This window comes from Scyliorhinus canicula, chromosome 14 (genome assembly GCF_902713615.1).
Source record: "Scyliorhinus canicula chromosome 14, sScyCan1.1, whole genome shotgun sequence".
Taxonomy (NCBI): Eukaryota; Metazoa; Chordata; class Chondrichthyes; order Carcharhiniformes; family Scyliorhinidae; genus Scyliorhinus; species Scyliorhinus canicula.
This window is the reverse complement of record NC_052159.1, coordinates 95,865,133-95,879,368: the sequence shown is the minus strand read 5'-3', so window position 1 is coordinate 95,879,368 and position 14,236 is coordinate 95,865,133. Positions and strand designations below refer to the sequence as shown.

The 14,236-nt window shown below is 41.1% G+C and overlaps 1 protein-coding gene across 2 annotated transcripts in view; it reads left to right on the top strand.

Moving 5' to 3' along the window:
- zmp:0000001236 (mastermind-like protein 2) overlaps positions 1 to 14,236 on the top strand; it is a 461,039-nt gene that overhangs the window by 50,449 nt on the left and 396,354 nt on the right. The window contains exon 1 of one of the 2 annotated variants that reach the window (XM_038818327.1): positions 778 to 1,929. The exons of the other annotated variant lie outside the window; for it this stretch is intronic. Coding sequence (XP_038674255.1) covers positions 1,861 to 1,929 — 69 coding nt within the window. The 5' untranslated portion in view covers positions 778 to 1,860. Of the gene's footprint in view, positions 1 to 777; positions 1,930 to 14,236 lie in introns of those variants that run through there. 2 annotated transcript variants of the gene reach the window in all.

Below are 14,236 nucleotides of genomic sequence, written 5' to 3'. Positions count from 1 at the left end.
CACCCTGCCCGACAGCGGCAACATGTCCCATCTTTTGAACTCCTCCTCCATTTGCTCCACCAGCCTAGTGACGTTAAGTTTGTGTAGGGCCCCCCAGCTCCTAGCCACCTGGACTCCCAGATACCGAAAGCTCCTCCCTGCCCTTTTCAGTGGGAGCCTACCAATCCCCTCCTCTTGATCCCCCGGGTGCATGACGAACAGCTCACTCTTACCCAGGTTGAGCTTGTACCCAGAAAAGCCCCCAAATTCCCTAAGAATCTTCATCACCTCCGGCATTCCCACACTGGGTCCGCCACATATAACAACAAGTCATCTGCGTATAATGATACTCGGTGCTCCTCCCCACCCCGCTCCAGACCCCTCCAATTCCTCGACTCCCTCAACGCCTTGGCCAGGGGCACAATTGCCAACGCAAAGAGCAAGGGGGACAGGGGCCACCCCTGTCACGTCCCCCGGTACAACCAAAAGTATTCCTATCTCCTCCTATTCGTAGCTACGCTCACCATCAGGGCCTCATATAACAGCCTCACCCAACTGACAAACCCCTCCCCGAACCCAAACCTTTCCAGCACCTCCCACAAGTACCCCCACTCAACCCTATCAAAGGCCTTCTCCGCGTCTAATGCTACCACTATCTCCGCCTCCCCTTCTACCGCCGGCATCATTATAACATTCAGAAGCCTACATATATTGGTGTTCAGCTGCCTTCCCTTCACAAACCCCACCTGGTCCTCATGAATGACCCGCGGCACACAGTCCTCTATCCTTGTGGCCAAGATCTTCGCCAACAGCTTGGCATCCACATTTAACAACGAGATCAGCCTATATGATCCACACTGCAGGGGGTCTTTGTCCCGTTTAAGGATCAAGGAAATCAGCGTCCGCCCATTAATAATTGTTACGTGGGTGAGAGTGCTCACTTATTTCCAGCATTATAATAGTCAACATCTCAAAAAGGTGAGATTAAAAATCGACAGAAACAAAGGTGTTGTTGCCAAATGATGTGTATGTAATTGAAGATTTTTTTCTGTACATTAGAAGAGGATTAAGTTAGCACCAATTACAACGTACTCCCTCTTCACAGATGCGCCTTGTCCACGGAGAAAGATTAGAGGTCATCTTCTGGGATGAAATAAAGTATTTTTTTCAAAGAGCAAATTCAGGCATGTGTATGCAAAACCCGTGGAGTTCATTAAAAAAAAAATTAGTTTTGTTAGCAACTTTAATTAATCAGTCTTTTTCACCTTGTGTGCAACAGTTAATAGCTTGGCATGTTTATGACTTAGGCGGGTGAAATGTGTGGGGAGGAGGTGGGGTCACTTCTAAGTCAAAAGATAAGTAAATCTCATTCCAACCTTTTCCAGGTAAACAAAATAAACCCGATAGCACTTACTGTTGAGTTATTAGACATAATTAGTGAAGAATGTTAAGGTAGGTACCCAGATGTTCTTAATAATTTCCTGCAAAAGTCGGACATTTATACAGTTATGGAGGCATGCCTGGGAAAAGCAAGAGAAAGCTGACAGCCAAAATATTAAGAAGTTTGCCCTCGGTGTAATCTCTAATAAAGTATTTAGTGAATGTGGAGGTTCTTTAGGTGCCTGTCAGATTAATGTTATCCTGCCATATTCGAAGTGGCAAGGAGGTAGATTAAGCAGGGAGCTGTGCTGATATTAGCTGTAGTCTGCACTGACACAGAGTAATTACTGCTAGTCCACGAAGGCTGTCTGGCCTGAAATGCTCTGCTTAGCTGCTCGGATGGAACCATTGTGGGTCGAACAATTGTTTGCAACTTGCATGAATGTGATGTTGTCATGGAAAAGCTGAAGACTTAGGGGAGACTGTGTTTCCTTGGGAAGCATGCCAACATTGTATGATTTACAACTTGGTGACTACAGCGTTATTAAAGGGACCCAAGTTATGGAGAAGGTAATTCAATACAGGGCAGAAGAGAATATACCTTTAATCATGCCCGAAGAGAATCTGTGATGTTTACTCCTTTCAAATTTTATGAGCTTGAAAAATCAATCTGTCCTGTCCCTGTGCTATAGTAGGAGTACAGGTAGTTTAGAAGCAGGTCATGTTTGAGCACATACAAGTCGCACTGGCGTCAAAAAAAAGAGTTGATGTACACGTATGGAGTGAGGATTTTTCAGCAGTTTTATGTTTTGGGTGAATCTTTTCAGACATCGAGTTTTTTTCGGCTTTTCTTGAATTTTCTTTATGCTATCGCTCTGTCTGGCCCGTCATTCCTCAGGGGATGATTTTGAAATATGGTGGCTCATGAGGCAATATGGATTTTGAAATTGTGTCTGGTAGCAGTGATGCCTTTCAACTCAGCATGCTAACTGATGAATTGGAAATATTAAAAAAAAGCTTGAAAACAATGTAAAGGACAGTGTTTTTAAACTGGTAATTAATTCACATTAATGTTCTATGATAGAAATTTCAGCTCTTCAGTGTGGTTTTATAGAAGATAGAGAAACAAGAAATGCTATCTTTATGGCATCCATGCTATCAGCAAGAACCATAGAGATGAAAGAGATTTACCCCTGTGTTTTATTGATTATGGTAAGGCATTTGATAAGGTGAAACATGAAGAACTGATGAACATCTGAGAGTCTCTTGACCTTGATGGTAAAAATCTTTGAGAAATCTATTTTGTGAACAACTGCAGCCTTAAAAGTGATTTTGTGAAGATTAAAAGTGAGGTCAGGCAGGCATATGTTTTCTCCCCAGATTTATCCAGTTTGTATAGTGGGGACGTATTTTTAGAAAGATTGAAGACATTGCTGGATTATTAATGGGAGGTTACTATTAATCCGGTGAACAATGGTTTGGCAAGGGAAGAAACTGGAACCAGAGTGCAGACTACTTTTCTGTTCCATAAAATTCCCCCACACAGATGAAAACTGGTTCTTATGGTTGTGCCCTAACCTTTCCCAATTACTATCAGCTGCTCTTAATCGCAACTAGCGTATGCACTCTACTGTCACAGCATTTGCAACATTAATAGATTCCCTTCTTTAAAATAAAAAAAGTTAACAAGTGCATATTTACAGACAAGGTTTAAAACCGAGGAAAGAGAAATAAACCGTACACTCCCAAGGCTTACATCATGAAGTGTCCTTTTTCGACTACCAATAACTTCTCACTGGAAGGGTTTTTTTTTGGTAAAACAGTCAGACAATTGATGATTTGTATCTACCCATTTAAGTTTGGAGATTCCATTTTCCTCCAACATTTGTTTCAAACTTGTAATAGCAATTCATAATGTCATCTTGTTCACACATTTTTGTGGAGTGCGCATTATCCCAAAGGAAATGATTGTCCATATAACACTCAATAGCTATGGTTTCTTTTATATCTCCTTGATATAGAATTTCCCCAACATCTTTGATAAAATGTATGCCATGTAAACTTCCTCAACAAGCTGAAGAGTTTCAGCAGCCAGTGTACCTTTTACTATTCTTCTGTTTTTCTTGGCTTCTCGAGCCAAGGGGAAATGTTTTCTCACTTGCTCCCATAAAAGATATTCTAAAACCTATTATGCTCAAAAACCCATCACGAAGGTTTGCACGAGAGGCATCATCATCAAGTTTATATCCCTGTGGTCACCCAAAGATGGAGATTTCTGCAAATATTTTTCCATTTGTTCGTCCCTGTTTTGTTTCACTGTAAATCGCCTTCAAGGATATTTTATGACATTACTTATTTATAAGACATAAATATTTGCACAAGGCTGTGTCTCTGTGCCCAGCCAAGACTTTGCAGTTGCTGCATCTCCGCTTTGGAAACATAGAAGAATCATAGAACCTGCATAGTGCAGAAGAACTCATACAGTGCAGAAGGAGGCCAATCGGTCCAATCCGCTGCCCTATCCACATCACTCTATCTAATCTTTGGATACTAAGGAGCAATTTAGCATGGCCAGTCCACCTAACCTGCACATCTTTGGAAGCATCTGCATCTTTTGGGAGGATCTGGCAAGATTGACTTTGATAGTGTTAATGTTTTCTAAATAACATAGTTTTGTAAAGTACATCAGATCTATTCTGCCTTATTTCCAATCCAAAATATTTAAAGGCCTCAAAAGTCTGATTCCCAGTTTATAAAATGTTTTTCAAACTTGTTAGTGCCCACCCCATAAAAAGTCAACAACATGCATCATAAAGATACCCAATGTTTCCCACCATGGTACCAATAAAATATGGTAAGATCCAGTTTTAGTTGGAGATAGTCCAACAACAAAACCAAGCTAACTGAAAATTACCATATTAATTTTGTCGGCAATCATTTGTTTGCCCCTGCCATTTATTACCTGAAGAAGGGCTGATTTTAGTTGATATATCCACAAAGTGAAACAGGAAAAAAACATAATCCTTGTTGCGTAGCTTCAAGTCCATAGCCAGTACTCACTAATTTTTCAGCCAAGTAGAAGACTTACAACAGGATGTGTTGGTGTCCTCCAATATTTGACACAAATGTTGCATTGGATTGTAACTTGCTCAATAAACGCTTCATATTCCCTATTGACTACTGCCAACATCCCTCAGCGGAGTATTTCATTTCTTTGATGAAGGGTGTGTGAATTGGGACTTTTCACAATAACTTCATTGCAGTGTTAATGTAAGCTTACTTGTGATGCTAATAAAGATTATTATTATTATATAATTTCCAAATAAGTATTTTCTTATCAGCCAGACTCTTCTCCCCTGAAGCCAACAGTAGTGCCTGGACTTCTCAACGAGAAACATCTGGTTTCCTCAATGATATGCAGTAATGCCTTCATAGGGTGAAATATAAAACCACAGATTTCTCGAATACTTGTGCTTTGTCATTTTCCATACCTAGTTTCATCTGTGCTTTTTTTCATTTGAAGAAACAATAAAGGTATCTTAACTGGATACCTCATTAGAATTAATGAGGAAACTTAGTTCAAGTATTTTGCATGGGGTGACCATCCTTTTTAAAACTTTAGTGCACTTTTGTCCCCAAGCTTAAAGTATGTGGAGCTTTCATACTCTTTTAATCTTATGTGGATCATCCATATCTAGAGATTCCAAGTAACAGTTGAACCAGTCCACCCACATGGGGGTGCATGTGCTAATCAACACCACATAGTTGAACAAATCAGGGATCAAAATACTTGTTGGACTCGGGTTCCCATTAACGAATACAATACTTTCTGTAGGTCATCCTCATCGTCAGAATTGCCCATATCATTTGGTACCTCATCGCCTCAATTTTTGCACTTTGAAAAGTCATTGTGTAATGATATTTGGAATCACAAAAAAAATCTATTCATCATTCCCTGTGCATTTCTAGGGTTCATATGTCTATGTTGCTATCCCAGTCCTGCTTTCTGTCTTATCCACAAATTGACTAAGTTGTAACCCTCTTCATACCACCTATCAGCAACTCAGTCGTTGTGCTGACGCCTGCATCTAGTAGCTAGGTGGTTTGAAATTGAGCAAGCGTGGACTCTAGTTCTTTGCGTCACAGCAGAATTGCCTTTGAGTTGATAGCGGCTGGAAATGATTGCTTCCCCCAATATTGTTTTAGGGCAGCAGCCATTTGGTCTGAAAAAAAATCTTCCTGATGAAATAGAACACCCATCAGCCCAAAAGGTCTTTCTAGATGAGATCTGTGCACCGTTTAGTAACTTGAATGCAAGCACAGACTCCGCAATCTCTAGTTAAAACTTTGTCAATCTGCTACACAACATGTAAAAGTCCATAATACGCTCTTCCATGGACTGTTGTCCACCTTCTTAAATTTACTACAAGTTGACTGTGCCTCATAGGCTTCCAGTGGATTATCTTTTTCTTTTAAACCCTATCCATAAATTGTAAGAGAAAAGTTAATCCCTTTTCGGTATACAAGTCGCCCACATCCAGCTCTGAAAATACTTCACTCCTAATCTTACTTTTTACTGGTAGTGACAATGTGAAAACCATACTTTGCTACCTCTTGGATAACAAAGTAGCCCAAATCCACATTTCAATCTAATTTTCCATTGCTCATCCTGTTCATGTTCTGAAAAAAACAACAGTGGATAATGAAACCTTGAGAATTTGCATCAGTCCTCAGCCATTTCACACAAGGAGCTGTAGGCAGCAGTATAATTGTCAGTAAAGAGAATAACAAAAATCTTGTACTCCGCTTCTAACCTGCTCAAATGAATGTGAATCCAGGGGCGGCACAGTGGTTAGCATTGCTGCATCACAGCGCTGAGGACCCGGGTTCGATCCTGGCCCCGGGACACTGTCCGTGTGGAGTTTGCACGTTCTCCCCATGTCTGCCTGGGTCTCACCCCCGTAACCCAAAAAGATGTGCAGGCTAGATGAATTGGCCACACTAAATTATCCCTTAATTGGAAAAAAAGGAATTGGGTACTCTAAATTTAAAAAAAATGAATGTCAATCCTCCGCTGCCATGTTGTTCCAGTAAACATCAATCTGGCAAAGAAATAATCAAGAGCTAGTCTGTCTTTAGCATTATTTTATTCACAAAGCTCCATATAATTTCAGATACTAGTCCCTCCCACATGGCTCCCTCATACAGGTGGAAGCTAGTTTTTACACGTGGCCGAACCTTTCCCCAATGAGTATCAGCTGCTCTCAATCACAGCTAGAGTATGCACTCAATTGTCAGATATTAACTGTTACATTACTAATAATAGATACGTCAATGACCGTTCATGTTGCTGACTCCAAAATGAAACTGCAAAAGGTTTTGGATAGAGTGGTGAGTGAAAGTGAGAAGAAAAGGCTCAGCATAAATTATAAGAAAACAGTGTCCAGTAGTGTCAAGAAAGAAAATCATACCAGAATGTAAGCTCACAGTGGAGTTGCGGCATGGTGGCGCAGTGGTTAGCAATTTAACGTGGCCAATCCACCTACCCTGCACATAAGACCATAAGACATAGGAGTGGAAGTAAGGCCATTCGGCCCATCGAGTCCACTCCGCCATTCAATCATGGCTGATGGGCATTTCAACTCCACCTACCAGCATTCTCCCCGTAGCCCTTAATTCCTCGCGACATCAAGAATTTATCTATCTCTGCCTTGAAGCCATTTAGCGTCCCGGCCTCCACTGCACTCCGCGGCAATGAATTCCACAGGCCCACCACTCTCTGGCTGAAGAAATGTCTCCGCATTTCTGTTCTGAATTTACCCCCTCTAATTCTAAGGCTGTGCCCACGGGTCCTCATTTCCTCGCCCAACGGAAACAGTTTCTTTGCGTCCACCCTTTCTAAGCCATGTATTATCTTGTACGTTTCTATTAGATCTCCCCTTAACCTTCTAAACTCCAATGAATACAATCCCAGGATCCTCAGCCGTTCATCATATGTCAGACCCGCCATTCCAGGGATCATCTTTGGGTTGCGGGGTGAGACCCACGCAGACACGGGGAGAATGTGCAAACTCCACACAGACAGTGACCCGGGGCTGGGATTGAACCCGGGTCATTGGCGTTGTGAAGTAGCAGTGTTAACTACTGCGCCATTTTGTCGCCCCCAAAGAATGATCATTTTAAACAGCTTTACAAACTGGATGAAAGTACCGTCACTAATGGTGAGCAAGGTTAACATGGAGGTCCATGGTTGGACACGCCCCCTTGGGCATAGTACCTGAAGAGAGAGATAGAGATTAGACTGAGAATAACAAAGTGGACAGCCAAAGAGACAAAGTAGAACACTTTTAAAAATCTTAAATGAAGACTGTTCTTATCAGATTGATTCTTCGCTCAGAACCTACTATCATTATTGCCAGAATTGTTTTCTGTAGATTTTATAATGCTGAGTCAAATTGAATCAATGTTGGCACAATAAGAGATAGAAATGATTTCTTCACCATTTATTCATATATCCTTCAAAGGAATTTTCAAAAAATACTTTCCTAGCTTCAGTAATTTGAAAATATTTATTTGTGGTACACTCTCTGAATAAATGTAAACATGTTATTCTGCATTGTTTAATTTGATGGAGAATGTCACAGCAGTCCTCAAATGGTTAAAAGTGTAACCCAGGGCAGCACAGTGGTTAGCACTGCTGCCTCACTGTGCCGAGGTCCCAGGTTCGCACCCGGCCCTGGCCACTGTCCGTGTGGAGTTTGCACATTCTCCCCGTGTCTGCGTGGGTTTCGCCCCCACAACCCAAAGATGTGCAGGGTGGGTGGATTGGCCACGCTGAATTGCCCCTTAATGGGGAAAAAAAATGAATTGGGTTCTCTAGTTTTATAAAAGAAAAAACGTGTAACCCTCTGATTTAACGGTTAGACTGGGAGTATCCTCCCACAAGTTTTAAGAAAGGCAGCTTCTTTCCCTGTTGTGTAATTTTCCAGAATATGCCAATTTATTGTTGTGTCAAGTCAGGTTTGGTTTCACATGAATACTTTGGGAATGCACAATCATGTGCTCAGCAATTAGAGTAGTACTAACCAGCTATCTTGGTAATCAAATATTCTTCATGTAAAAAAATAAACACTACTGGATTCTCCAGATAGGTTAAACTGCTCTGAAAAGAGGAGGGCCATCTATTTAATCCCAATTCCTGGGTTTATATTGAGGGAATGATCGTGGTTAATTCATTTAGCTCTATTGATCCTAAATTTTGATGAATGTTTGTTTTGTTGCTATGCCGACATCAGATTTCTGTAGACCGATCAAATGGTGGTCTCTTCAGTTTCTTTCTAATATAAAAAGTACTTGCAATATTTCTTGGAAATTAGTAGTGGTCTGTCCCTTGATTAGTTTGCAATGATTCTGTCACAATCACTAATTTATAAGTTATCCGAAGATTTGAAGCTTTCTGCCAGATAAAGAGTAAATTGGGCCTGAGAAGGATATATTTGACAAAAGTAAAAAAAATCGGGCACTTCCCATTACATCTGCAATAGGAAGTTGAAAATCAATGGGCGATCCATCAGATTGATTAGTTTCCTTTCAGACACTCCTTAAAACGTAGCTCTTTGACCAACCTTTCACCATCTAACAGTCAGCTTTTGTTGCTCGGTGTCATTTAAAAAAAAAAAATTATGCTCCTGTGAAGCACCTCGATGTTTTGTTACATTAAAGGCACTTTATAAATGTAAATAGTTGTTGCTTTTCCTGCCAGATAAATAATTGTTTAGGCTAGGTTAGGGACTGGCAAAGAGGTGCCACCAGGCCGGAGATGGTATAGTGAGACATGGCGTGTGCTTCGGCCTAAATGAACAGCTAGATGAGATGAGAGGGTAGTGGGAGTGGGGAACCTTTGTTTCATTTTTAATGGGAATGGGGGAGAAGAAGAAATGAGAGGGGTGCAGGAAAACTGTTGCCATGGCAATGCATGGGGGAGGGAAAGTAGAGGTTCTATTACCACCTCCATATAATAGCGCTTGACTTCACTCCTGTCCCAACTCATCTGCTGCTGAAACCCTCATCCCTGGTTACCTTTAGACTCCCATTAATCCAGCAGACATCTGGCTGATCATCCACATTCTACTCACTAAACCTGAGTTCATCCAAAACTCTGCTGCTGTGCCTTAACTCACACTAAGTACTATTCCCTCATCGCCCCTGTACTTTCACAAAACTTCCTAAGCATAGCCTATGACTTTCCTAGAGACTTGTGTAGGTGCTAACATCATGCAGGAACATGAAAACTTAAAGGAAAATTATTTAATTGGAAGATTATTAGCCTAGGAGCAGCTTCAGGGTGTAGGTGATAGGACATTGAGCAGTTGAGATTGGGAACTGGCTTCTAGGCTTGTCCTGGAGATGGAAGGAATATCTGAAGGCTACTGTGGACCCATGCCTCATTTTTCTCCCTAATAACTGACTTTCATTGTTATTGGTGACCTAAAAACCATTGCACAAAATGTGTGACGCGGAGGTAATGCTTGTGAACAAAAAGCTAGTGCATTTTCAGATTTCTAAGACACTCGATCCATTTTAGAAAACAAACTGATTTTGAACCAGGTAAAATACAGGATTGCAGGGGGTAGTCACGCCATTAAATCTGTGTCCTTGGGGTTTGTATTGTTTTCTGAACCTTTTGATGAAATCACTCGAACAATCGTAAAGTGGAATGAAAAAAAGTTCTAAACAAGAGTCATATTAGACTCGATACATTAACTCTGTTTCTCTCTCCATAGATGCTGCCAGACCTGCTGTGATTGTCCAGCTCATTGCTTTTATTTCAGATCTCTAGTATCTGTATTATTTTGCTTTTATTTTATGCAAAAAGAACATTCTGGTTCTTGTAATATGGCAGTGAAGTAAAAACATATGGACGTATGTAATGACCACAGGTGGAAAAACCGTTAAAAGCAAATTATTGCGGATGCCGAACAGAAAATACTGGACAATCTCAGCAGGTCTGACAGTATCTGTGGAGAGAAAAGGGAACTGACGGTTTGAGACTGGATGACACTTTGTCAAAGCCCAAAGGTGCAAAATAGTTGGCGGCCAGGAATTGTTGTCAGCTTTCTGTAATGGAATAGCCTGTAAACCTGAAGAATGGTTACTTGGGAAAGTCACGCGATGGTTGATGGTCATAGAATCCCCACAGTCCAGAAGGAGGCCATTCGGCCCATTCACTCTACACTGACCCTCTGAAAGAGCACCTACTTGGGCCCACTCCGCAACCTAACCTACACATCTTTGGACACTAAGGGGAAAATTATCATGGCCAGTCCACCTAACCTGAACATCTTGGACTCTTGGAGGAAACCAGAGCACCCGGAGGAAACCCATACAGACACGGGGAGAACGTACAAACTCCACACAGACAGTAATTCAAGGTCGGAATCGAACCCGGGTCCCTGAAGTGAGGTAGCATGCTAACCACTGAGCCGCCAGAAAGTGTCAGTGTCCTCTAGGCTCGTGTTGTCCAATTGGATTTTCGTGCTTTCTAAACTTGTAGCAATCATGTCACCATATTTGCTACATAATAAATAAATAAATAAATAATAAAACAAATGTGCAAGCTTTTGAGGTTTTAAATAGTCAGCAGTCAAGACTACTACATTCACTGCCAGAGCCAGGAGAATAGCTTCACAAGTGATTCGTTATCCTACTGTTTTGCAGACAAGCCTGCTGTATACACACTCAAAGGGTGGTGACAATCCGTTAAATGAAGTGTATGTTTCTGACAGTCTGCATCAGTTTATTTCAAAAGAACACAATTCTTCGAAAATAAACTTTCTCTATTTTATCAGAATTGATATGTTCAAAGACCCGGAGAGGGAAAAGAGTTGGGAAATCTCTACTTACTGGCTTCTGCACTCTAACCCATGCATTGCTTAAGCTCTGTCATTTGTCATTTTCAAACATCCAGACTTTTGGCTCATGACCAACCTCTTGTAACCTCACCTTTTATCCAAAAAGTGCCCTAGCCTTTTTAATCATTTGCTTCAACTGATCTATCAATATAAAGGCAGAACACATTTGGATATTGCTGCACTGAGCACTTTGCAAAAATTGCACATTTCAGCCCTCATTGATAGCCACTCATAATTCAGAAATATTTTCATAAACTGCCACTAAATAAACAAACAGAATGAATCAGTTAACATTTCCGATGTTACTAGATTTCCCAATAAAATTCTGAGAACAACCGAGCAGCGGTCCTCCCGAAGGCCGGTCCTGCTTTCTCAGTGCTTAATGTTGAGAACTTGCAGATCTCAATGCCTCGTCATTTAGTGGCACTGAGAGAGAACATGAATAAAGAAGGCAACTGAAATTGGAGTATTTTTCTTGTTTCATTAAGCAAGGGCCCTTTAGCTTACAGGTCACTAGAAACCTGACAACTGAACTATAACCTGACAAACATATTTGTGGTCTGATTGATTTGTGACTCCTGTCTAACAGCAATGGTGCTGACTCTTCCTTCTTCATTTAGGGATAGGCGACAGAGAGCGGATTAACGAGTGAAACGCATAGGCATACCCACTGCAAATTTAACATGACCCAGTGTTATATGGCTCTAAAGCTTCATCACGAGTGGCGAGCAGATTGGACAGCACTGCTCTAGACTGACAGAAAATTGGTAAAAGTGACAAAACTCCTAGTTAGATATGCGGAGTCAAAGTGAATTGAAATCAACACAGGTACTACTACCTTGCGTTTTATTTTAGTGGGTACATTCACCGATAATAAATCAGTTGACTGATATTAAATTGCTACTTAATTCTGAAATTTTATGGCGATTTGCTATATAAAATGTACCATAACAACCAGTTCGACAGAGAGCATTAGGAAACGATGTGAGCATTAATTAAAATCTCACTTAATTTGTTTTAGTTCAATAGACACATATAATATGAAACAAATTCAAAAATCTGTTTTGACTAATCCTCTTGCCTAGATTTGATACCATGATGACTAAAGCTATTAAGGAACAATTAGGTCAGCATGTACGTAGAATCAGTTTATACAATATAGGGGTGTTTCTAATGATAGCAATTTTTTATTTGCTACTCTGTCTTAGCTTTGAGGAGCAGTCTGTGTTTTTGATATGATCACTTGCATCCATAATCATGTGACATGCGAACAAACAAGATGATGCAAAAACTGCTCGTGGTCAGGGAAAAATCTGTGCCACTGAAGAGACAGTGCCATCTCATTTGTATTACAGCATTTGTGCCTAAATTGGCACTGCTGCAGATGGCAGATCCACAATATATCTGCAGTAGCAGTCTTTGTGTATATACTGCTAAAGTACTGAGCTCGTCTGCATTTTTATGTGCTAATTACGTCTTTTTGGAATCTGTAAACAAAGGATATATTCAAATTGTTTTCTTGCCTCTACAACATCAGTTGCTTTGGCATGCAAGCTGCATTGCTCAATGGTCTGCATGCAAAGCCCATGTCTTCATATTCATCTATCTTTGAGTATTCCCAAGCAGACAATCAAACTGGCAGATCTGCATAATCATATAACAATGAACATGTACCTTTCAGGGGCATGATGGAATTTAATGCCCTCCTCTGTGGCAGGGGTATTTAGTCAGGGAAAGGGTGGCTGGTGGGAAACCTGTTTCCTTCACTCAACCATCCTGATTAAGCCAGTCGTTGGCCTCATCCTACTGCTGCTGCTGGTGTTTACTCAGTGGCAGGCAGAGTTTTGATCGTGTGGGAGAGTTTGACGAGCAAACTCATGCCGGGGTGCTTGTGGGCAAGGGTGTGTAGAGGGGTGGTTTGTTGAGATCCAATCCCTGCCCTATTCCACTCCCCCACTCCCAGTGCTCCACCCCTTGCCATGACTGATATGTAGTCTGAGACCAACAATGATACCGGATCTTGGATGGATGTTGCTGCCATTCAATCGAGCTTTCGGCCTCCGAAAGATTGGCTGTCCGAGGTGGGCGGGACTTCATCCCCAGGTTTCTTCATCCTGGATAAGGCCCATGGCTGTCCAGTTAAGTTTCTGAATGGCACTTAATTTCCCTTCAAGAGATGATTGGTGGAGGGGGGGGTCGCTTGCTGGCTTTCCAGTTGGCAGACGAGACCCCCATTGCCTCCATTAATTACTGCCCATCAAAGCTCCTGCCTGCTGGTCTGGTTTGTTCCTGGTGAAATTGTGGGGAATTCTGCAAAAACTATTTTGCTGCTACATGTTCGATGACATTTTGATTTCCCTCCAATTGCTTTCATAGAACTTAATGGCTACTTCATCAAAATGGCACCTGGCAGCATATATTTTTGCATATTAAATATTGTGCTTTACTGCAGTGGCACTTTGCAAACCATGCAGTGATAAGATTTGGTTTATGAGCAGACTGTTGAAATGCATTTTCATGAAATGTGTTGAATTGCCCTTTAAAAGGAATAATATAATCACACACAGACCAACAAACTGGGATTGTAACCAGTGACCAGCAATAGTAATCTAATCCTATATTCCTATTGCAGTTGGAGCAGGATATCCACAATAAATATTAGGAAAGTAATACAGCCATTGACTTATTTATTGTAGTGAATTCTATTGTTGTTGACTTTGGGTGGGGATGGGCGATGGAGTTACTTAATAATTCTTTTCATTTTGTACCTGTGACAATCGAGTGGAACCAGGAAGATTAATTGCATTGTTGATGATAGAATCATGTTAGCTATTGTGAATATAAACATTGTCTCAATGTGCCTGTCGACTAAAGTAAAATAGTTGCAGTTTTAAATTTTCTCATACTTGTAATATCTAGAGTCAATTACAGACAAACAGTTAGGGCTGAACAAACATGCCCTTGTC